General features: G+C 47.8%; 1 protein-coding gene across 8 annotated transcripts in view; it reads right to left on the minus strand.

Annotated features, from left to right (window-relative positions):
* Cacna1a (calcium voltage-gated channel subunit alpha1 A) overlaps nt 1–22999 on the minus strand; it is a 289933-nt gene that overhangs the window by 48374 nt on the left and 218560 nt on the right. For all 8 annotated transcript variants that reach the window (XM_057754012.1, XM_057754011.1, XM_057754008.1 and 5 more), the window contains exons 27-30: nt 15348–15447; nt 14465–14625; nt 13434–13571; nt 11251–11452 (exon numbers count right to left, since the gene is read on the minus strand). In XM_057754012.1, the coding sequence (XP_057609995.1) occupies nt 11251–11452; nt 13434–13571; nt 14465–14625; nt 15348–15447 (601 nt within the window). The remainder of the gene's footprint in view (nt 1–11250; nt 11453–13433; nt 13572–14464; nt 14626–15347; nt 15448–22999) is intronic.

Below are 22999 nucleotides of genomic sequence, written 5' to 3' on the forward strand. Positions count from 1 at the left end.
CCAAGAGACATTGGACAGTTCCACACCACAAATCCTGGACAGGAGTGAAGCAACCAGCTTCCCCATGACCGGAATTCCCAGCTTTCTCAGGTCCCCCAAGACTCTGACGCCCACAAATAAGCAGGAGGCAGTCTTGAGAACTCGTGCCCTCATGACCAACTCCTTACCTTTTTATTGTAAGAGAAAGGTGGGAATGCTGTAATAACAACCCTGCTGGTCTGCCCTGTCATCTGGGTACCCTGTCCCTTTAAGAGACAAGCCCCCCAATCTCTCCCCCACCTCTCTCTTCATCTCTCTGTCCTTCTTCTAAAGAGGTAGTCTCTGCCTCTCGCTTCCCTTTCTTTCTCTTTCTTCTCTTTCTTTGTTCCCCTATCTCTTTCCCTCTTTCTCTCTCCCCTCCATATCCCCTACCCTTATACCCTTTCCAATACCCACTAAATAAACTCTATACCCAAGCTCTTTCTCGCATGGTGCATCTGTCTGTCTCCACCTGCCAGGGAACCTGCTAGGGTTGCGCCACCAGAATCATAACACCCACTAATGTTTCCTGTTAGTGTTCCCTTATCTGCTGAATCTCAGGAACAATGGGCACTTGCTTGGAATTGACGGCGGAGGATGGTCAGAGATCCTAGACAGTCTCACAGCAAGGTCTCATATAATGCTAACCCTAGAGTATCCTACAGACCTGGGAAAGCATCTGGGTGGGAAAGGCATTCCCAGGGGCCATAACCTTGCAGAATGAGAACCTGGGTGACAGGGGTGAGCTTCCTCCCAGTGAGTTGTTGGCCAGGGAGTTCTCTGAGCCCCACAGACCATAAAGACCATCGTTACTGCTCTTGGTTGCATGTCAGAAATAGTAAGAGGCTGCTGTTGAAGACAACGCATGTTGTGGTAACAAGGCTGGGGACGACTGCGGTCCCCTCTCACCACTGCTGCCTGTTTTTGTGCAGCACTGGAAGAGCGATGGAGATTGCTGTGGAAGTTTGTCACCAATGGTCCCGTGCAGCTGTAGACCCCACATGCTATAGTACTACCATACTAGACAAGATGTACTCCTTGGTACAATAAGAGTACAATAGTTATGGATGCTAACAGCTGCTATCTGATTGGATTTAAGGCTTGCTCTGTAGGAAAGGACGCCATCTGGTCTGCAAGCCAGGACAAGATGTGTAGCTGCTGAAGTCACCAGTCCCAGTGGAGAGTCCACTGCATTCTTTCAATAAACAGAAGTGATATGTCTGTCATATGTCTTCTAAACATTTGTGGTCCACACCTACAGATCTGCTGTTGTCAGTTGGGTTGTGAAGGGATGTGGTGTGGGAAGTCCTTCTGTATATGTGTTGTTTTCATTGGTTAATGAATAAAGAAACTGCTTTCGGCCAATGGCTTATATATATAAGCCAGGCTGGAAAAGATATAGAGAGAGGCCGGGCGGTGGTGGCGCACGCCTTTAATCCCAGCACTCGGGAGGCAGAGGCAGGTGGATCTCTGTGAGTTCAAGGCCAGCCTGGTCTACAAGGACAGGAACCAAAAGCTACGGAGAAACCCTGTCTTGAAAAATCCAAAAAAAAAAAAAAAAAAAAAAAAAAAAGTAGGCGGAGTCAGGGAGAAGCCATGCAGCTGCCAGAGGAGAAAGACATGAGCCACTAGCCATAACCTTGCTGGTAGGTCATAAGCCTCATAGCAAAATGTTAAAGAATAGAAATGGGTTAATTTAAGACATAAGAGGTAGCCAATAAAAAGATAGAGCTAATAGGCCAAGCAGTGATTTAATTAATACAATTTCTGAGTGATTATTTTGGGTATGAGCTGCTGGGAGCAAAGAAAGCCTATGCCAACAGGGATGCATGCTTTCTTTCTTTGTTTCTTTTCCTTCCTTCCTTCCTTCCTTCCTTCCTTCCTTCCTTCCTTCCTTCCTTCCTTCCTTTGGTAACAAGTGCTAGTTATTGCAGAGACTCAAAACTGGTCAAGTTTCAGAGAATAAATGGCTTTTGGGGGCAAAATGTTTCAATGCTCAGCTTTAAGTGGAGGAAAATTGTTATCTATATCACCAGATCAAAGGCTCAGCGAACACTGGTGAAGAGGAGGCAGAAAACATGTAACAGCCAGAGTTATGTGTAGCTCTTTCTCAGGAAAACCCTTCCTCTAAGCAAGGAAGAAGGCTCACCAGGCTCAGGCAGTACAGGAAATCCACGTGACTAAGGAAGCTCACAGAGCTGTATTCAGCAGCCCCTCCACAATGCTATACATGTATAAAGAAGTGTGGAGAAGAGACTTTTCCACTGAGCTGCCTGCAGTCGTGTAGGGAGTTCCAAGAATGGGTACAGTCCTCATGAGTTGTCACCTATGCTGATGGGGGCTTTTTGTGATGTAGTTGTCTCTGAGTTAACTATGTTTCTCTAAGTGACCCCAATAAACTCACAGGTTCACACAGCTAGGCCTGGTTGGCACTGTCTCTTTGATTGTCTTTGTGCACCATCTGGGAGTGAATAGACATTTGCTTATGTGTCCTTAGAGAAATCATGTACCTCTGCAGGAACCAAGGGCTGGACCATGGCACACTATCCTTTGCTCTCAAGTGTCTTGAAAAAAGGTTGTGTGCTAGCTTGGCCAACAAGAATAAAGGAGGCATGGGCAGGACCACTGAATAGGACATGCAGCATGAGGAAGAAATCAGTTCCTTCGTGGACTCGTGGGGTTGCTTGTTATTGTAGCACAACCTCAAAGAGGATGACTGATTTAACCTCCCTATATCTGATGTGTGTATGAGTCCTCCCACCAGAAACTCAAAGGAGAGCTATCTTGCAGATTGTTCCCTGCTTGAGAACATTTGCTGTTGTTCTTTCCCCAGTTTTCCCACAAGTAGGTTTTGTTAGATCTCAAACCTGAGACAAAGGGCCATCTGAGGTATCCATTAACATGTCAAAGTGGACCCAGCATCCTTCAGTCTCTACCTGTTATAGGATATGGTTGGCATACCCTGGCCTCTATCCTAAGCTCTCCAGTCCAGAGGCTGGGCTGCCATTCCCCCAGCTGCTCTTCCCTATATAATCCAGCCATCTTGGTTACCTAGACTTTTGGTCTACCCGATACTCTCCTGGCCAGTCTCTCAGCTCAGGCTATCCGTCTTGGTTAGTGGCCTCTCCCCTCTGCCCTCTCCTCACATGGCCAGGCTCAGGGTCATGTTCACTCTGGATTTGCAGCTGTCTCTGCCTCTGGCTATGCTCTCCCTTTTATCTACAATAAATCTTCTTCTCTGTCATACCCGGAAGCAGTCATGTCCTTCCTTTCTTATTTCTTCCTTTCATCCATCTGGCACCAAAAGCTGGGACTGACACAACTGATCCCTTCCAAGGAACTCTGCTGCTCTGACTCTCCTAAGGTTTGCACAGATCATTTGTTTCCGCCCCCTCTTGTCATCCATCAAACTGGACCCCAAATTCTAGGGTCTGCCTTCTCACTACTTCTCCCCCCACCCCCACGTCCCTCTCCTTGTCTATGCCATCACTGTATCCCCAACTCCTAGAGCCTTCTACATCCTCCCAAGGTACCCACTGCATGTTCCCTTCATCTCTCAGCTCTGGCCTGCGACACCCATCTGGGTCTCCCTGCCCCGCCCTGCCCTCTTCATCTCTCTACAGGATCAGTGTCACCCCAAGCTGCGTGCTTCTCCACTGTCACCACAAGCCACACCGCTGTGCCAGGAAGCTCCTTCGCCCCACTGGGCTCAATCACAAGGACAAGCAACATCTTTCCTCTGTGATTTGAAACATTTTTCTCTGAAAAGTTTCTTATTCTGCTTGGGGACACCCTGGACAGAAATTCTTGTCACAACATTCCATCCAGCTCAGCTCAGCTAGCTTTCCCTCGCCTCCCCCAGAAGCTGCTGTGCTGTCCCACTACGCCATCTCTCTGCCTGCCACCCTGCCTATGGATGGCCTGGGACCCCCTCCCTTTCCTCCTCCACTTCTCTACACTTTTTTTGGTCTATAATGCTTTGCAACCCTGTTCCCTCTCAGCTCCTTCCCGCAGCTTCCTTCAGCCAGTCCAGGCCTGTGTGACCTGTTCTCTCATCTCTCAGATCCTGCCTGCAACCCCAGAGCTTCTGCTCTCAGCCCCCTGCTAAAGGCCCCTAGGCCCTGCCAGGATGCCCCTGCTCAGGCGGAACTCCTCCCACAACTGCTCTAAGCCCACGCCCACTGGAGCTTACAGAAATCCCCTCTCTCTTCCTCCACAGACTCAGATTTTATCACTACAGCTTTTGCTACAGATCAATGGCCAAAAATTTGATTTCCAAATTCTCACAACTTATAACTCCTGCCACAGAACAAACAGATGGTCCCTCAATCTCATGTGTGTAAACTCTCTCTGCTCTACACTTCCGAGTCCCTTACCTCTAAGGCTCTACTCCCCACTCCTAAAAATCTTTTATCTCTAATACACCTCTACGCTCTGCTCTGAAAACATATCCGAAGACCATACTGTAAACTATCTCAGGAGTTGAGTGCTAAGTTCATTGGGTATGGTTAAAAAGTTCTGTAAAATTTGTAACAAAAAAGTCAGTTTAAAACTTGTACTGAAAAAAAAAAAAAAGAAAAAAAAAAAAGAAAAAAGAAAAAAAAAAAAACTTGTACTGAATCATCAGACAGTGGAGGCACACATCTCTAACCCCAGCACTCGGGAGGCAGAGGCAGGTGGGTGATAGAGCCAGTTCCAGGACAGGCTCCAAAGCTACACAGAGCAATTCTGTCTTGAAAAACAAAACAAAACAAAAAGCTTGTAACAAAAGGTTGAGTCTTATTGTTGTTGTTGGTTTTTTTTTTTTTGTTTTTCGAGACAGGGTTTCTCTGTGGTTTTGGAGCCTGTCCTGGAACTAGCTCTTGTAGACCAGGCTGGTCTCGAACTCACAGAGATCCGCCTGCCTCTGCCTCCCGAGTGCTGGGATTAAAGGCGTGTGCCACCACTGCCCAGCAAAAGGTTGAGTCTTAATTTGCTATATTCAACTCTTATTTAAATTCAAGTCTTATTTAGAAAATAGATCTATTCACGGTATATGTAACTTAAATTCAACTCATGTTTAAAAATGATCTACAAAAGATGGCATTTTAAGTGTCAGCCCCATGGCTGGCAGTCCTCTTACTGAACTTAAAGGGTATGTGCCATGAACCTTACCTCACTGTCTTAAGATGGCCATGTGGTATAAACCAAGGAAGGCAACACCTATAAAATTCCTCAGTCCTACTGCTTATTATTATATTTCTTTTCAGATTCAGGAAACACAACAGGCCTAAAATATTTTGGTATGGATTCTGATGATAAAACTTTAAGGTTGTAAAGGTCTACTCAGATTAACAAAAGCTGATTTAGAGATTTACACCTAACTACTACTTATGGCTTTGTTAACTGTTCAACCCCAGGCTTCTAGAAAATTTCGATAAGTAACAATATATGTTTGATAAATAAGCTATATTTGATAAGGTTTATAAGTTCCTAAGGTCTACTCAAGGTTACAGTAACATTTGTCTAGTGTGGTGATATTTTGTTTGAGCTCTAGCAAATAAAGCTTGCCTGAAGATCAGAGGGCTGAGGTACTCATTAGTTAACCGTAGAGGTCTGAAAGTCTGTATAGACAGACAGGAAGTGATATGGCTGGGCGGAGAGAGGAATATAAGGTGGGAGGAGACAGGCACTGGGCCCCTTTTTTGGCTGAGGAGTTAGCAAGGTAAGAACTGGCCGCAGCTTGCTCCTTTGTCTCTCTGATCTTTTAGCATTTGCCCCAGTGTCTGACTCTGGGTTTTAATTATTAAGACCAACTAGAACTCATGCAGCAATTGGTGCCTAACATTAAGGCTGTGTGCCTGGGGCTTTGCAGCCAGTGGGAGCTGCACATGGAGGCTCCCACTGGGGTCACTGTCCCCGCTGGCTAGATTTTCATTTCTTTTCCCCACAAGCCTCTGAGCTTGTGGATTTTCCTGTTACAGCCCCTCTACAACGGTCTCCAGCTGCCACCCACACTCCAGAAGCACCTGGGCTCCAAAGGCCACAGAACTTCCCTGACCTAGAACAACTGGCTCTGCCTGCAGGCAGCTCCTGCCACATGTGCTTCTTCTGCACGATCCTGTGTGCATTCTCCAGACAGCTGCTCCCTCTTGCTCCCTAGAACCCTCTCCTCAGACTGCCACTCTCAGCTCACGGCTACACGCCAACTGCTCCACCTGCCCTCACCAGACTGGGACCACCTGTGCTCTCCCTCAGCCGTGCTGCACCTCACAGGTCACCGTCACTGCCAGCAGGTTTGGTGAGACGACTGGGAATTCTTAACGGGAGGACTGTTAGAAGAGAAAATGGGAGACACTATTCCAATGGAGGAGGGAATTAGGGCCCTGTATGATGATATGCTGGACGGTATGAAAATGAAACAATTTACACGAGAGGATAAATAATTTAGGTGAGACTTATGTGATGCCAATTATAAACATTATCAGTCTTATTTATTTATTGGGAGGTGATGTGGGATTCCCCTCTGTATGCTGTGAATACCACTGGTTAATAAAGAAACTGTCTTGAGCCCGTGATAGGGTAGAATAGAACAGAGCTAGGCAGGGAAAACTAAACTGAATGCTGGGAGAAAGGAGGCAGAATCAGAGATAAGTCATGGAGTCACTGCCAGAGACAGACGTGCTGAAACTTTGCTGGTAGGCCACGACCTTGTGATGATGCACAGATTAATGGAGATGGGTTAAACTAAGATGTAAGAGTTAGCAAATAAGAAGCTAGAGCTAATGGGCCAAACCATTTAAATAATACGGTTTCTGTGTGATTATTTCGGGAGTCTGAGCAGCTGGAAAATGAACAAGCGGTCTCCTTACAACAGGTATGCCTGTACAAATTAAGACTGACAATGTTCCAGCATATGTCTCTGGCAAATAAAACAGCTTTTTGCTTATTACAATATAAAGCATATTACAGGTATACCATATTCCTATAGGCAAGCAGTTATAGAAGATCAAATTGAACTCTAAAGGATATGTTAAATAAACATAAAAAGGTAATAAAGACCCCAGAAATAAAGATTGTATAATGCTTTAACTTTGAATTTTCTAAATGCTAATGAGAAAGAAACCATAGCTTCGGAGAGACAATGGATAGTAGAAAAATCTATGGAATTAAATCAGCCTGTATACTTTAAAGATATACTGAACTCAGAATGGAAACCAAGATTTGTGTTATATTGGAGAGGGATTTGCTTTTGTTTCCACAGGAGAAGAAAATTGATAAATGTTCAATTTGAACAAAAGAGATCTCTTAATTAGAAGAGATGATAGTTCATCAATCAGTGTGACCATTCAATCTAAACTAACTTATATGACTAAGAAATGCTTCTCATTTGATCAGATATAACTTCCCAAAAGGGAACCTTCCCAAAGTCAGGGTTGGGGAAGGGTTGTATTTTTGTTTCTTCAGGAGAATAAACGACCACTGGACAAATGAGACACTGAAGAAAAAGGACAAATCATTCAGAAAAAAGAGTACCAAGAAAAAGAGTAAATTGGCCTGTTGGTATATCACATTTCCAAGAGGATGAAATTTTATGGCTACAGAGCAGAAGAGGGTACCAGACCTCATTACAGATGGTTGTGAGCCACCATATGGTTTCTGGAAATTGAACTCAAGACCTTTGGAAGAACAGGCAATGCTCTTAACTGCTGAGCCATCTTTCCAGTCCGAGGATGAAATTTCATAAATCTTCCCAAATGTTTGTTTCTGCTATTCTCTACAGATCTACAGACATTTAATGGAAATGGTCTTTTTGTAGTCCCAATCCAGTTAAAAATTAAAGCTGGCTTTGGAGCTGGACTGTGGCTCTCTCCTTTTCTAAACCCAAGCACGCTTGTTAAAGTAAAATCCCAAATCTTTGTCTCACATCAGAAGAGCCACCTGATATGAACAGAAGAAAAACCAAAATTAGGGATTACTCTTATTGCCACTAATCTCATAATCCTTTGGTTTTATTTTGACTCTTTGGAACTTTTCCATAAGACATGAATGAATATTATCTCAAAATTTATAAAATTAATATATCTGTATGTATTTAAACATTTTTTGTCATGATATTCATGGTCATATAGAGTACTAATTTTAGAAAAAGACTCCCTCTAGCTTTCTGTACATGATCTTGGTTTGAGGTTTAATTCCTATGTAACTAGGAATTAAGTTTTTATACTATGGATGTACATAACAAATATTGATCTTTTAACCTCTTTGAAATCCCCTGTATATGACATTTAAAATGTTTTTCTGCAGAGAACCATGACCACTTAACAGTAACCTTTGAAGTCTCCAAAAGGAGGAAGGGAACCCATGACAATTCCACTAGAACTATGGTAACACTACTAAGCTGAAAAACACCACCTAAAGATTGGCTTTGGACTACAAACAGTTTCGAGGTGGCTAGCTGAGATGATCCAGTCTAACGGACTACTCTAGCAGGACTTGGGACATTCCCAGTATGCAGAGAGTGGACAACAAACGATATAGTGACCTCTCCCAGGACTTGACAATTAACCCAAACTTTTCCTTTCAGAGTTACCTAAAGATGCTGTCGCCCCAGACAGTAGGAAGTATTTTTTTTTTTTTTTTTTTAATTTTTCGAGACAGGGTTTCTCCGAAGCTTTTGGTTCCTGTCCTGGAACTAGCTCTTGTAGACCAGGCTGGCCTTGAACTCACAGAGATCCGCCTGCCTCTGCCTCCCGAGTGCTGGAATTAAAGGCGTGCGCCACCACCGCCCAGCCACCAGGAAGTATTTTAAGAACATGAAGCCCACTTTCCCAAGAGGTGGGGTGAGTGGTTTTTGGTTGTTCAGTGGGTTATGGGTATTTGTCATTGTTTAGGGGAATTGGTCACAAATTGTTATGGGTAATGGTCAGGAAAAAAGAGGAACAAAGGAGTTTAGATTCCAGGGTTCTCATTTTGAAAAGAAGGGGGATATAGATATGATAGGATATAAGGGTAGATAATTGAGTCTACTCTGAAAAGAAAAAGGAGATATAGAAATAGGATAAAAAGGTAGATTATTGAATCTACTTTTAAGCCAAAAAAGCAACCATCAGTTTAAATATTTTACACTGGTATGGATTTTTGTATATTGATACAATTTAAGGTTATTTTTTTTTATTTTTTATTTTTTTGGTTTTTCGAGACAGGGTTTCTCTGTAGCTTTGGTGCCTGTCCTGGAACTAGCTCTTGTAGACCAGGCTGGCCTCGAACTCCCAGAGATCCGCCTGCCTCTGCCTCCCAAGTGTTGGGATTAAAGGCGTGCGCCACCACCGCCCGGGGTTAAGGTCATTTTTGTTAAAACATTCTGTATATACATTTCTAATCTTGCTCAAGGTATTGTATCTATACAGCTCATTGGACAATGTAATGGAAATTTCTACTCCTTGAAAGTTATTATTACCGACTATTTAGGATAATAAGGAAATGCAAGTTAGTAATTAGTCACCTATTACAATTGAACTTGTAGTCATATAAGGTATTTTTTCAAGGTCAAACAAATATATTTTAGATAGATAGGTTGTCTTCAAACACTTCAGAGATCTACAGAATATGGCATTTAAATTAATAACATAGGTTCTTTTCTTTTTTTCTTTTTTTTTTTTTTTTTACGACAATCAGACATTTTCTGGTCCTGGCAGCACCAATCTGCTTCAGAGAAAAGGATGGACATTGAAAAAACTCCATATGGAGTTTACTTTCTTTGTGGTAAAAGTTAGCCACTGGGCAAGAAAGTGCCCTTGACTCAGTTGCTGACCGTGCATGTCCGAATCGGACAAAGAGGACACAAAAGAGAGTGACTGTCGAACTTTGCCAAGATAAGTTAGGACAGTCCTTTGGAATATCCTGCTTCACAGAAAAGTCTTTCAAATATGCTAGGCCTGCAGGCGAAAGATGGATGCCTAACACTGCAGAGAACCTTTGGGTGATTGCTCAGGCAGCCAGCTGTTTCTGTCATTTTTCACATTATTTTGGAAGTCACTTGCTTACATTTCTTGCTTACTCAGGTCATATTTCCTTCTTGGGTCTCCAAGGAAGTTGAAAACTTTATAGTTATGGTTTTCCTATGGTTTTCCTTGTTACCAGATTCAGAAAGGAAACTCACTAAAGAGGTGTGACCTGATTGGAGGAAGTGTGTCACTGTGGGGGTTGGGCTTTGAGTTCTCCTATTTTCAAATTACTCTGAGTGTCACAGGCCATTTTCTGTCATCTTCTGATTAAGATGTAGCCAGCACCATGTCTACCTGCATGACACCATGCTTCCTGCCATGATAATAATGGACTAAAACTCTGAACTGTAAGGAGGCCACCTCAATTAAATAGAGTTGCTGTGGTCACAGTGTCTCTTCATAGCAATAGAAACCCTACCTAAGACATCCCAGGTGGTCCAGCCTCACAGATTGCTCCAATAAGACCTACACTTCTCTAACAACACATAGTCTTGAAGAGCCTGGACAGTCATTGAAACAGCCTGTTCTTCTCGGCCTTGGCCAACATCCCAACTTTCTTGGGTACCTAACAATGACACCCCAATGTCAACAGGAAGGAGTCACAGAAAAGACTACATCCCCCTTATCACTGATTATCAACAAACAGACTGGGATGTCAGGTCTCAAACCTGGGACAAAAGGCTAACTGAGTTGCCTATTTACACAAAGTGGACATGGCTGCTAGCTTTCCCCAGCATCCTTCAGTCCCTACCTTTCACAGGGTATGGCTGGCATATCCTTACCCTTACCCCAAATTTCCCAGCCCATGGGCTAGACTACCTTTCCCCCAGCTGCTCTTCCTTATATAATCCAGCCATTTTGGTTACCAGGCCTTTTGGTCTACCCTATACCCTCTTGGTCAGTCTCTTGGCCCAGGCTGCCTCTCTTGGTGAGGCAATTCTCTCCTGTCTTTCCTCCCCCCTCTCCTCACATGGCCAGGCTCAGGATCACGTACCCTCTGGACTGTCTCAGATGTCTCTGCCTCTGGCTATACTTTCCCTTTTATCTATAATAAGCCCGCCTCCTCCAGTGATGCCCTTCCTTTCTTTTTCATTCAAGTTTCTTGCTGTATGTGTGTGTGCATGCATATGTGTGTGTGTGTGTGTGTGTGTGAGAGAGAGAGAGAGAGAGAGAGAGAGAGAGAGAGAGAGAGAGAACAAGGCGGAGTACCAGTTTTTAAACAGGGAACACAACTAGGCAGTGGTACCTCATTTTTTTCCAGGCTGTACTCCTCCATCATCTTGTCTCCCTGCTCCTGAAAGGTGATGATGATCAAGGCCACAAAGATGTTGACAAAGAAGAAGGGAAACACTACAAAGTACACCACGTAGAAGATGGACATCTCCATGCGATACCCGGGGCTGGGGCCCTGGTTCTCAAAAGTGGCATCCACTGAGTGCTTGAGGACCCTGTGAAATGTGGAAGGGAGACAGGAGAGCAGGCAGCAGAGGGGATGGGAAAGGCAGGGACACAGGAGGGCGGGGGAGACAAGAGATGGAAAAGAGATAAGCCCAATCAATGCCTTCTGAGAAGCACTGGGTTGATTATGTGCCAAAGAACGCCGAGCATTTCACACACTTTCCCAGCAGCCCTGGCTCCACTTTGCACACAGGGAAACTGACATTCAGCAGTTTGGAGAATCTTCTAAGGACCCCTTGGTTGGTATCTAAAGCCAGGTTTGTGGTGACGGATGAAGCAGAGCATCTTGGATGCAGGCATTGGCCAACGTGGGCATTTAAACACAGGTGGTGGGTGTGAAGGAGGTTCAGTAGCAGTATGTGTGGAAGTGTGGTAAAAGCAGCACCATAAAGACGCACAGGATGTGTGGCTTAAAGACTCTCTTGGTGGAGTTCAGTGCCTTGAATGTATTCCATTGGTTCATGGTTCTAGTGCCCTCGGTTCCATTCCCAGCACCACATACACACAGACACAAAGTTCTGTGTTTGGTGAATGCAGTGTTCATGGCTGTCCTTGCTCTGTAAATAATCTCTAACCAAAGGAAAAAAATTGGTGTCTAAACAGTGCCTGCGTATAGCAGATGTGATAACATATATGTTCATCGTAATGAACATGGGTACCTTGTTTGGATAAATCATTTCTGTGTGGCTATAACTTTCTTCTTAAATTTATCTTTGTGTGTGTGTGCCTATGAGGCAGATGAGTGCAGGTACTCAGAGGCTAGAGGAGGATGCTGAGTTCCCTGGAGCTGGAGTCACAGGCGATGTGAGCCGCCAGCCCTGGGTTCTGGGGACTGTCAGGTCTTCTAGGAGAACTGCAAGCATTCTTGCACACCGGGTCCCAACATTTAAATGTATTTATTTGTGTGCACATGCCTGCCATGTTAGGGAGTATAACTTTTTTTTTTTAAAAATATTTATTTATTATGTATACAGTGTTCTGTCTGTATGTATGCTTGCTGGCCAGAAGAGGGCACCAGATCTCATTACAGATGGTTGTGAGCCACCATATGGTTGCTGGGAACTGAACTCAGGACCTCTGGAAGAACAGTCAGTGCTCTTAACCTCTGAGCCATCTCTGCAGCCCCGGGAGGATAACTTTTGGGAGTCAGTTCCTTCCTTGCACCATGCAAGTCCCTTTGCCTGCTGAGCTACCTTGCTGACCCTGCCTTATTCTGGGAGGCAGAGTTGCTTGCTGACCCTGGAGCTTGCTGGTTTAGCCAAGCTGGACAGCCACGGAGCTCCTGGGACGAGTACTGGGGACTGAAGTATGTGTCTGCATGCCTGGCTGCTATGCAGCTGCTGAAATTCAAACTCAGGCATTTTACCAACGGACTCATCCCCCCAGTCCTGGGGCTCTCTCTTTCTTCTTAATTTTTATTTTTTAAAAGTTTTTTTTTTTTTTTTTTTTTTTTTTTTTTTTTTTTTAATTTAAAACTGTGTGTATGTGTGAGTACATGCACACAAGTGCAGTGCCCTCAGAGCTCGGAGGTAGCAGGTCCCTAGAAGTGCAGGTGGTGAAGTCTGGTGTGAGAGCTGGGAGCCCAATTCCTGTCTTCTGGATGAATAGCAGAGCTGCAGAGTCTTGAGTCTTTGTTCTGAGTCTCACTGTGCATCCCTGGGTGGTCATGGCATCAGGTTCAGAGAGATCCCTGCTTCTGCCACTGTCCCGGGATGCTGGGGTTAAAGTCACAGCCACCATGCCCAGCAAGGCTGTTGTTTCTGTGTTCACATTTGTGCTGCTGGGGGAGCAACCCGGGTTTCCCAGCAGCTAGGCCGGAGTTCACCATCAGAGCCACACTCAGCCCCGTGGACAGCCCCTAACTATAAGAGTGCCATCTTGGTAATGGGCACAGAACCAGGCTCTGACACCCCTGTCCGCCCCCCTGCTCCCGGGGTCCCCAGCCCTCGCCCTTCCATGCGGGCCACTCACTGCGGCCAGCCCTCGCCCGTGGACACGGTGAAGAGCGTGAGCAGGGCCCAGAGCACGTTGTCGTAGTGGAACTCGTACTTCTTCCACTCTCGGTCCCGGGCCTTCACCTCGTTCTTCTCATACAGGAGGTACTTGCCTCTGTCACAGAGAGCTGGTTAGTCAGCAGGGCGCCACCACCTCCCTAAGGCCATTTGTGCTGCCTGGAGGTGCACAGCGCTGTCCCTGTGGGAGCCGAGACCCTGGCTGGAATGTGGGTGTGGGGACACAGACAGGGCGGGGAGGCAAACACAGGGACGCCCTATTTCAGGGTTCTCACACCTCAAGAGGCAATGGCTGCTTCTTTCAGAGCAGGAAGGAGTGAGCGTCAGACACCACCCAAGAGTCGAGGAGCCTTTTTGTATGCAGGGTCTCACAATGCAGCCCAGGCTGGCTGGAATTCTGGCTCTTCCTGCCTCAGTGTCCCAAGCAGTGGAATGACAGGCCTGTGCCACTATGCCTAGAAGTATCTGAACAGGGCTGCTCAGACACACCCCAACGAGGGACTATGGAGCCCCACTTCACCAAGTCACTGGGAGACTAAGAGAATGGCTTAACCCAGTTTGTGGGCCCAAATTCTCAAACTGTTTCTTTTATGAGATAGTGTCTCTCTGTGTAGCTCAGGCTTGCCTGGACCTCTTCAACCTCCCATCTCAGCTCCCAAGGGCTGGGATGACAGGTCTGTGCCTCATGCCGCACACTTCTTCCTTGTTATTACTTTTTTATGCCAGGGAGTGGGCCTGCACCTTGCCTTGCACACACCAAGCTCATACACTAGTTTTTGAGACAAGTGTCCACTCTGTAACTCAGGCTGGTCTCACAACTCAGCCTTCTGAGTGCTGAGGACCTAGGTGTGTACCACCGTACCTGGCTTTAAAAATCCTACCCCAGATCCAAGCAGACCCAGAGTCTTCCCTCTGTCTCAGTGTCTGGACCACTGACCCTGTACTTCACCCTCCCCTGCCGTGGGGTCCCGGAGGCCGTGGCCCACCCACCGACAGTCTCGCTCGAACTCCTTGGACTCATCCGTGCAGTGGAAGAACTTGCCCTTGAAGAGCTGCACGGCCACCACAGCGAAGATGAACATGAAGAGCATGTACACGATCAGGATGTTGAAGACGTTCTTGAGGGAGTTCACCACGCAGTCGAACACGGCCTGCGCCGGAGGAAGAGGCAAACACGGAAGAGGCGTGAGGCTGGAAGCATGGCTGCTGCTCCCTCTGGATCCGAGGCACCTGCGGGTTCTAGCAGCTGGCTTGAAATATTGGGGGAAAGTAGATTCCATGTGTGCATGGACCTCTCCTCACCCCGTCCCTAACAGCAGTATGGTGGCTGTGCACCGGTGTCCTGTTCCAGGCACCTCACAACCATTTTGGGCAGGGTCTCCTGTAGCTCAGGAGGGCCTTAAAAGAATGACCTTGACTTTCTAATCCTCCTGCCTCCACTGTTCGAGTCCCTGGGTATGGAACCCAGTGCTTCTTGTACACTAGGCAAGCACTCTGCCAACTGAGCTACATCCCCATGTCCCGACTATTTAAGTAGTTCTGTTGCCCTGGAACTAGTGCCTTTTCACTAGGGTCTGCCCTGTCTCTGCAGTGACCCACCAAAAGAAATCCCGATCTAGGGCAGATTCTGCCAGCCAACCCCTTTGCTGCCGTCTGCTGTACAAGCCTAGTAAGCACACCCATATACAAAGGCCACGGGCAGCTAGCATCTCCTTTAACGTGTTTTGAAACAGGAACCCCTGTGGATCCAGGCTGACCTTGAACTTGGATTGTCTTCCCACCATAGTCTGTTTCTCAGACCATCCTGAAGGAATGTGCAACCCTTCCATCTGCGCGCGGCCAGTCTGAGGGCCTCTCTCCCCACCTGTCTCACCTTTAGCTTTGGCAGCCGCTTGATGGTCTTTAGAGGTCGTAGCACCCGGAGGACTCGTAGAGACTTAATGGTGTTGATGTCTTTCCCTTTGCTATTGCCACTGTTGGGGGATGTCAGGGTTGGGGAAGGGAAGAGATGGAGTGGAAGTCAGGCTGGGGAGGGGCCCACAACCCCATGTGGTCTCTCGTGCCTGCACCCAGGTCTGGGCTGAGCCTGGCACATCCCATCCCTTTCCGAAGGATGCTCTAGTTTTGGCCTGGAAACCAGATGGCTTTGAGGAGATCCTGATCTCACAGTTTTCTGAAGACCCCACCCTGCACTAACTTTTTCCTTTTAGGTTTCTTGAGACAGTGTCTCACTATGGAGCTGTGGCTTGCCAGGAACTACAGAGCTCCTCCTTCACCTGCCTCCCAAGTTCTGGGGCTAATTAGCGTGCACCACGTACTGCCTTCCGCATCAGCTCTTCCACTGCTCTTTGCCTTTTGGCCTCAGAGGCTGGTGACTGCCAGAGATCTACCCTCCTTCTGAAGGACTCAGGGTGGTGCACCTCCCTCAAGTTGAAGGACACAGTGACCAGCGGTTGGTCCTTTCAAATGCCAACATGACCTCAGCGATGACTGCTGCCTCAGTCAGCTAAGGTTCCCATCTATCTCTGCCAGTGGTAAAAAGTGTGGCCTGCTGAGTTCAGCCATGCAGACACCAAAGACACAGGGGGCCCTTAGCTACCCACAACTTGGCTTCCTAAGAGAATGGTATGTCCCGGGGCTACCAAGAGCTTGAGGTTAACGGACCCCCACCCTTACTCGGGGCCCAAACACACATCCTAGCGTCACATTTGTCTGCTGTCTTCACCCCAAGCCCCAGAGGGTGCTATCCCAAGTGACCACTGCTCACTGGGGCCACCTTTTACGGCAGACCCCAGTGCCCCACATATCTGCTTCCTGTCTTCTCATACATACTGGTCACCATTTCATCCTACCGAGGATCCTTCCCAAATCTGAGTTCTTAAAGAGCAAGGCAGACTTTTGGTTTGACATGCCAATGCCCTCTGCAATCTAGATCAACTCATTGACTGCTGCATGGCCCAACCTCTGGCCACAACCCCTGGATTTCTATAATTTTTTTTTTCTTTTTCTGCTTTTGGAGAGAAGGCCTTAATGTGGAGTCCTCAAACACACAACATAGGCCGGGTTGTCTTTGAATTCAGAGATCTCCCTGTTTTTGTTTTCCCTCATGAAGGCTGGGTTAAAAGGTGCACACAGGCCGGGTTGTCTTTGAATTCTGAGATCTCCCTGTTTTTGTTTTCCCTCATGAAGGCTGGGTTAAAGGGTGCACATCATCATGCCCAGCCAAAAAACTTCTTTGCTTGTTTTCCAAGACAGGGTTTCTCTGTGTAGCTCTGGCTGTCCTGGAGCTCACTCTGTAGACCAGGCTAACCTTGAGCTCAGACATCCACCTGTCTCTGCCTCCTGACTGCTGGGATTAAAGGTGTGTACCACCAGCACCTGGATAGTCAAAAAACCTTTTAAATTAGATTTATTTATCTTGTGGGCAAATGTGTGTCACAGCATGTGTGGACAACATTCGGGAGTTGGTCCTCTCCTTTACCATACAGATCCCGTAGAACTCAGGTTGTCAGGCTTGGTGGCAAGTGTCTTTACTAGTTTAGACATCTCACCAGTTTTTTTTTTTTTTTTTTTTTTTTTATTTCCGAGACAAAGTTTCACCATGTAGCCCATGTTGCCTTGCTCCTGAGTGCTGGGATTATGGGTGTGCGCCATCTGGCTTTGCACACTGACCACCCAGCAATGCTCACCTCCCTTTCCTGATGTCTCCCTCGACAGCTCTGGGCTCCAGTCAGCCTCTGGTGCTATTTCTGGAGAGATCTATGTCAGGCTTAGACAAGGGCTGTGTTTAATAGGAAACCCTCGGAGGCCCAATTTATGATGAATTCTTCTGTGTTTTCTCTTTAATCTTGGCTGTTATCCCAGCTACTGACTCACAATTGGTGTGAGGTCTTAGGACACTGGAGTGGACCAAGGCTGAAGCCCCAGAGCAAACATGTTCATACTGGTTACTGCCCAAGTCGTGGGCAGAGCTGCCTAGCACTAGCACCATTTCCTGGTATGGTGAGGAAAGCTGGTTATAGCTGTGTGTGTGTGCTGTGCTTCCAGCCCTCTCAGTCAATGTGTTTCTTGCCTTGGTGTGTGTGCATATGTGTCTGTGTAGATGCGTGCATGTGTCTGTGTAGAAGTGTGCATGTGTCTGTGTATGTATGCAGGTGGAGGCAAGTCAACTTCAGGTGACATTCTCCAGGTGTCACCACTTATGTTTTTTTGTTTGTTTGTTTGTTTTTGGTTTTTCGAGACAGGGTTTCCCTGTGGTTTTGGAGCCTGTCCTGGAACTAGCTCTTGTAGACCAGGCTGGTCTCGAACTCACAGAGATCCGCCTACCTCTGCCTCCCGAGTGCTAGGATTAAAGGCGTGCACCACCACCACTTATCTTTTGAAGCAGAATCTCGTCCTGGCCAGCAAGGGATCCCCAGGGATCTGCCTCTCCACCCCATTCTGCGTTTATATATGCGTGCCACCATGTCAGGCTTTCCATGGGTTCTAGAGACTGAACCTGGGTCCTCATGTTTGCATGACAAACCCTTAACTAAGGTGTCTTTTTTTTTCTGTGTTTTGTTTTGAGAAAGAATCTGTCTATGCATCCCTGGCTGGTCTAGAACTATGCAGATCAGGCTGGCCTCCAACTCAGAGATCCACCTGCCTCTGCCTCCTGAGTGCTGGGATTAAAGGCGTGCACCACCATCACCCAGTCCTGATATTTCCTCATATATACTTTTGTCCACTGATCAGTGTTTATTTCTAACTGCTTGTTACGTATTAACGAAGAACACTGATTTCTATATATATCTTACCGTTTTTGAGGCAGGGACACATTATGTAAGCCAGGCAAACCTGAACCTCTAAGATTCTCCTGCCTCAGTCCCTAAGGGTTAGGTGTGCCCTACCACAGTGGGCTAGAAAGATGTGCCAGGTAGAGGCTCCTCAGTGTTATGGCCACCTGCTCTTTGGAAAGCCCACTTCCCACACCTCAGCTGCTCTGGTGACTCTTCTCCCCCGCTGCTTGGCCCTGCTGACATCACATGTGAGGAAGAACACGTCTTGCCCCTTCTGTTCTGGGTAAGAGCTAGTGGGTCACAGTGGCAGGTGAGGCTGTGAGCCCTTGTGACTCTTCTGCCCCCTGGGGAGCAGGCTCTGGTCATGGTAAGCAACAGTACACCAGCAAGAACAAAGGCCACAGAAAAAGAAGGCCAGAACCAACATGGCTGCGAACGGGGCACGGTAGACAACACAGAATAGGAGAGAGAGAGAGAGAGAGAGAGAGAGAGAGAGAGAGAGAGAGAGAGAGAGAGAGAGAGGCACTTTACCGTGTACTGCTCCTGGTGAGGTGGCGTCGGAAGGAGAGACAAATCGTGAGTGGCCTCAGAGAGAACACAGGACACGCACAGACAGACATGGGCACTGGGCTCGGGGACCCCAGGGAGCAGGGGACCAGCCCCTCCTTCAGTCTCTGCCCTGGGCAGGACATGGCCCTGACAGCAGCTCCAAAGGCAAATTTCCAAGGAGTAAGGCAGCCCTGGGGCTGCCTATTACCCTGGGTGAACTTGCCACTCAGTCACTGCCAAGAGCAGGGTCGCTTCCTACAGCCGTCCTGGCACGGGGACTCAGCTTGCTGTAGGTGAGTTTCATGGGGAGGGAACAGAGGCTTGAATGGCGCTTTGACTGCCAACAAGCTTCATCTGAAAAATGGCCTTGTCTTCATGATGCTTCAGTATCAGTAGCCTCCACCTTGACTTAGACTGACTCGTCAAGATGTAGCCCAGGCTGGCCTGAACGACTGATCTTCCTGCCTCCAACTTCTAAGTAGCTGGGATGTAGATGTGTGTGTCACTCTGGTGGGTGGAGCTTTCTGGAAGGAGAGTTGCTGCTGATGGAATCAAGGCCCTCACACATGCTAGGTCAGAGTTCTACTGCTGAGCTGCCCCCAGCCCCTCACTGGGGGATTCTACCTCTTGAGATAGGGTCTTGCTAAATTTTTTTTAAATATTTATTTATTTATTTGTTAATATACAATATTCTGTCTGTGTGTATGTCTGCAGGCCAGAAGAGGGCACCAGACCTCATTACAGATGGTTGTGAGCCACCATGTGGTTGCCGGGAATTGAACTCAGGACCTTTGGAAGAGCAGGCAGTGCTCTTAACCTCTGAGCCATCTCTCCAGCCCGGGACTTGCTAAATTTACTGGCAGTCCTTGACATTGTGGTCCTCCTGCCTCAGCCTCCTGAGAAGCTGGGATTCTAGGCATCCTGTTATACCCAACAATTTTCTTTTTTCAACCCTGAATGGCTTAATGTCTACAAATATCTCTATTGAGCCTTCCCTGAGGTCCAGCTTAGGGCTCTCAGGCCTGCCTGTGAGTCTACAGCCCTTCCCCATTGGCATTAGCAATGCTTCCAACAGCACTAGCACAGCAGGCCAGCACTTCCTGAGCTCCAGCCCCGTGGCCTTCCCCTTCTGTGTATGTGCTGCTGAGTCTTGTGTCACTGCATTTACCTGCAGAAGGATGGCACCACTGTGCCCATTTTCCAGATGAGGAAGCTAGGCAGACTGAGAGTCAAACCCACATGTCTGCATCTTGAGCTTGAATCCGCCTTCCTCGGGGACAGGGCTGTTTAAAGGTACTGCAGGAGAGCCCCTCGGGGATAGGGCTATTGAGGGTGTTGCTGGAGGGCCTCTTCTTTAGTTGTTGGGAGTGTGACTTTAAGGGTGCAGGAGGAGCTGGATCAAGCTACACTCTGGCAGCTATGCCAGAGTCTGCCAGCAGCTGAAGACCTGCTCTGGAGGAGGGGCGGTGGTGCCAGATGGACTCTTGGCAGTGAGGGTGGGATCATGATCTAGCTAGCAGCTGCTGTGAGATGTCAGCTAGCTGCTCCAAAGCATCGGCACTGAGCGTGACGTCCCTCATGGTGAGAGCTTGTGAGATGGCTCATTAGTGATGGAGCATGGAAGATGGACATGGTTAGTGGATGGAGAGCACATGTATGCACATGTATGCACACCCACACCTAGGCAACACAGACCACACACACAGATCTGGGTGAGGAGAGGAGGGGGGATCATTCAGAGGGTTCAGCACATCCCTGGGCAAGCACAGGCAGACAATTAGAGTCCTTGCCTCAATCCCCCTTATTCAAGAAGGGAGCAGCCTCCCTCCTCATTCCTGCTCCTCGGCCTCTCAGACCTTCCAGGGAAGGAAGGGCCCAGTGGGACAGGTTGCTGGCCTATATTCCATTCTCCACACCCCTCGCCTCAGCCTCAGTTTCTCGTGTGGAATGAGGATCACTACTCTGGTGTGACAGCGTCATAGGTGACACACACAAGGCGCTTCCTCTCATTCGAGCCATTACAACCTGCTGCATGGGGAAACTGAGGCACCGAGAGTCTGCCAGACTTAGGGAACTTTTTCTTCTTCACTGAGACATCTGTGCTTCATAGCCCAGGCTGGCTTTAGATCAGCAATCCTCCTGCTTCGACCTCACATTTGCCACCACACCCAGACAGAGGTACTGCTTACTCCTATTGGGGCTTTCCAACTTGTCTATGAGCAGACAGGCTCGTGGGATAGACAAAGGAAAGGAAAGGAAAACAGCAAGCTGCTGCTCCACCATGACAACAAGGAGACACCAAGCAAAGACTCACAAGTTGAAACACCTCAGGTACAAGAGAGCAGAGCCTGCTGCTGGGGACTGGGGGACAAGGAGGTTCTGAAACGTCTTTTGGGAAGCAAGCAGCAACTGGCAATTGCTTTTGCTGTTGGGTATGGAGGAGTGACCTAAAGAAGGTGCTGGCCAGCTTGCACCGAGCTGCAGTCCTGTCTTCAGTGAGAAGTGGCAGGGCCAAGTGGATTCTTGGTAGTGAGTAGGGGAATGGGAGGGGTCAAGGTGTCTCCTCTCCTGCCTCATAGTAAGATCCACAATTCCAAGTTCTTCCAAAATTCCAAGAGAATCTGTGGCCCATGCTTTCACTGCCAGATTCTGTTACAACTGCCAGCCTGCACAGGCACATGGCTGTCCCTGGTCTGACCTTCTCTTACGTAGGAATTAGGGGGAAAGGTTAAAAACAAGGAATTATAGGAACACAGCACAGCACTATGTTTACACTGAATTCGTGGGAACATTGGAAGTCTGATTCTAGAGCTGGGGGCATCGCTCAGGGCTCAGTGCAAAGGCCCCTGGTTCTACCCCCTGGCTCCATCCTCAGGACCAGAAAAAAAGAAAAGAAGGGAAGAGAAGAGAATACAGGGAGGACAGGGAGAGAATCGGAAGAGTGGATAAAAGGAAAGAGCTGGAAGTCAGGCCGAGTTAGGCCTGCTGGCTATGGAAATGCTGATTCATGTCCACCATAACCACAGCTTGCTGTGCTCCAGGGGGCAGCCTGGGAGATCCTACTGTAGCCCTTCATCTGGAAATGGGTAACAGTTGGGGCCCTCTGTCATGAAATCGACACTTAGTGCCAGGGGAGGGAGCAGGCTGAGAGGCCATGCCTACTGAGAGGCAGCCAGTCAGACAGCCCAAAGAAACCCTCAGGTCTCTGTGCCGGGGGTGGGGGGGTCAGAGACCTTGTAAGACCGTTCTTTCTGGGACTGACCTATGTGATAAGCACAGTTTGGGTTTCCAAGATGGATTTCTGGATGAGGAGCAAGTCAGGTCTCTCCCTGATAGGCCTGCTGCCGGGATCTCGGGCTCCCCCTCCAATTAGACCTAAACTGAGCTCCATCTCAGGCTGGACACCACCTGGAATGGCTATCTAGAAACTTGGATGGCAGAGCTCATGCACCATTGAGAGTGACCACTGAGACACTAGATACCATATCAAGTGGATGCATAGACCTCCGGGGACACTGAGATGACCATTTTGCACTTACGCACCATCTTGGAATGATGGCGAGATTTCAGGTAAATGTGGGAATTGCTTCTGACCCCTGAGCATGCTTGAGATGGCTTCCTAGAACTCAGCTGCCATCTTGAAATGGTTTTCAACAACCTGGACTCCATTTTGGAATGGCTGCCCAGACCTAAGGGGTCATTTTGGAATGGCTATCTAGAACCTGGGTACCATCTTGGCGTGCACCACCATCACCAGGCCTGAGTACCAACTTGCAATGGCCCCTAAACCCTATAACGTCACCTTGGGATGATGGTAAGAATTTACGGTCATCTTAGAATGGCTGCCCTGTTCTCCAGCACCACCACAAAGTGGGTGCTAGCTTGGAACGGTAACTCAGAACTTGGGTGCCATCTTGAAATGGTTGCCATTTTAAAATGGTCACTCAGAAATTAGGAGCCTTATTTGAAACTGCCACCTATCACCAGGGTGCCATTGTGGAGTGGTGCCATAGTATATAATCTTGCCGAGGGCAGGGCATCCTAGGAGCCTTGGGAGGACAGAGACACACAGAAGTAGGCCACCAGGTACATGGTGAGGAGCCTTGGGGAACAGGGGGGATGGGATCTCATGCACACTTGCTTTCTGATTGTCTTTTCAGGGGTACCCCAAAGAGACAACATGTAGGGGGGTTGTGGG

Source organism: Chionomys nivalis, chromosome 21 (assembly GCF_950005125.1).
Source record: "Chionomys nivalis chromosome 21, mChiNiv1.1, whole genome shotgun sequence".
Classification (NCBI taxonomy): domain Eukaryota; kingdom Metazoa; phylum Chordata; class Mammalia; order Rodentia; family Cricetidae; genus Chionomys; species Chionomys nivalis.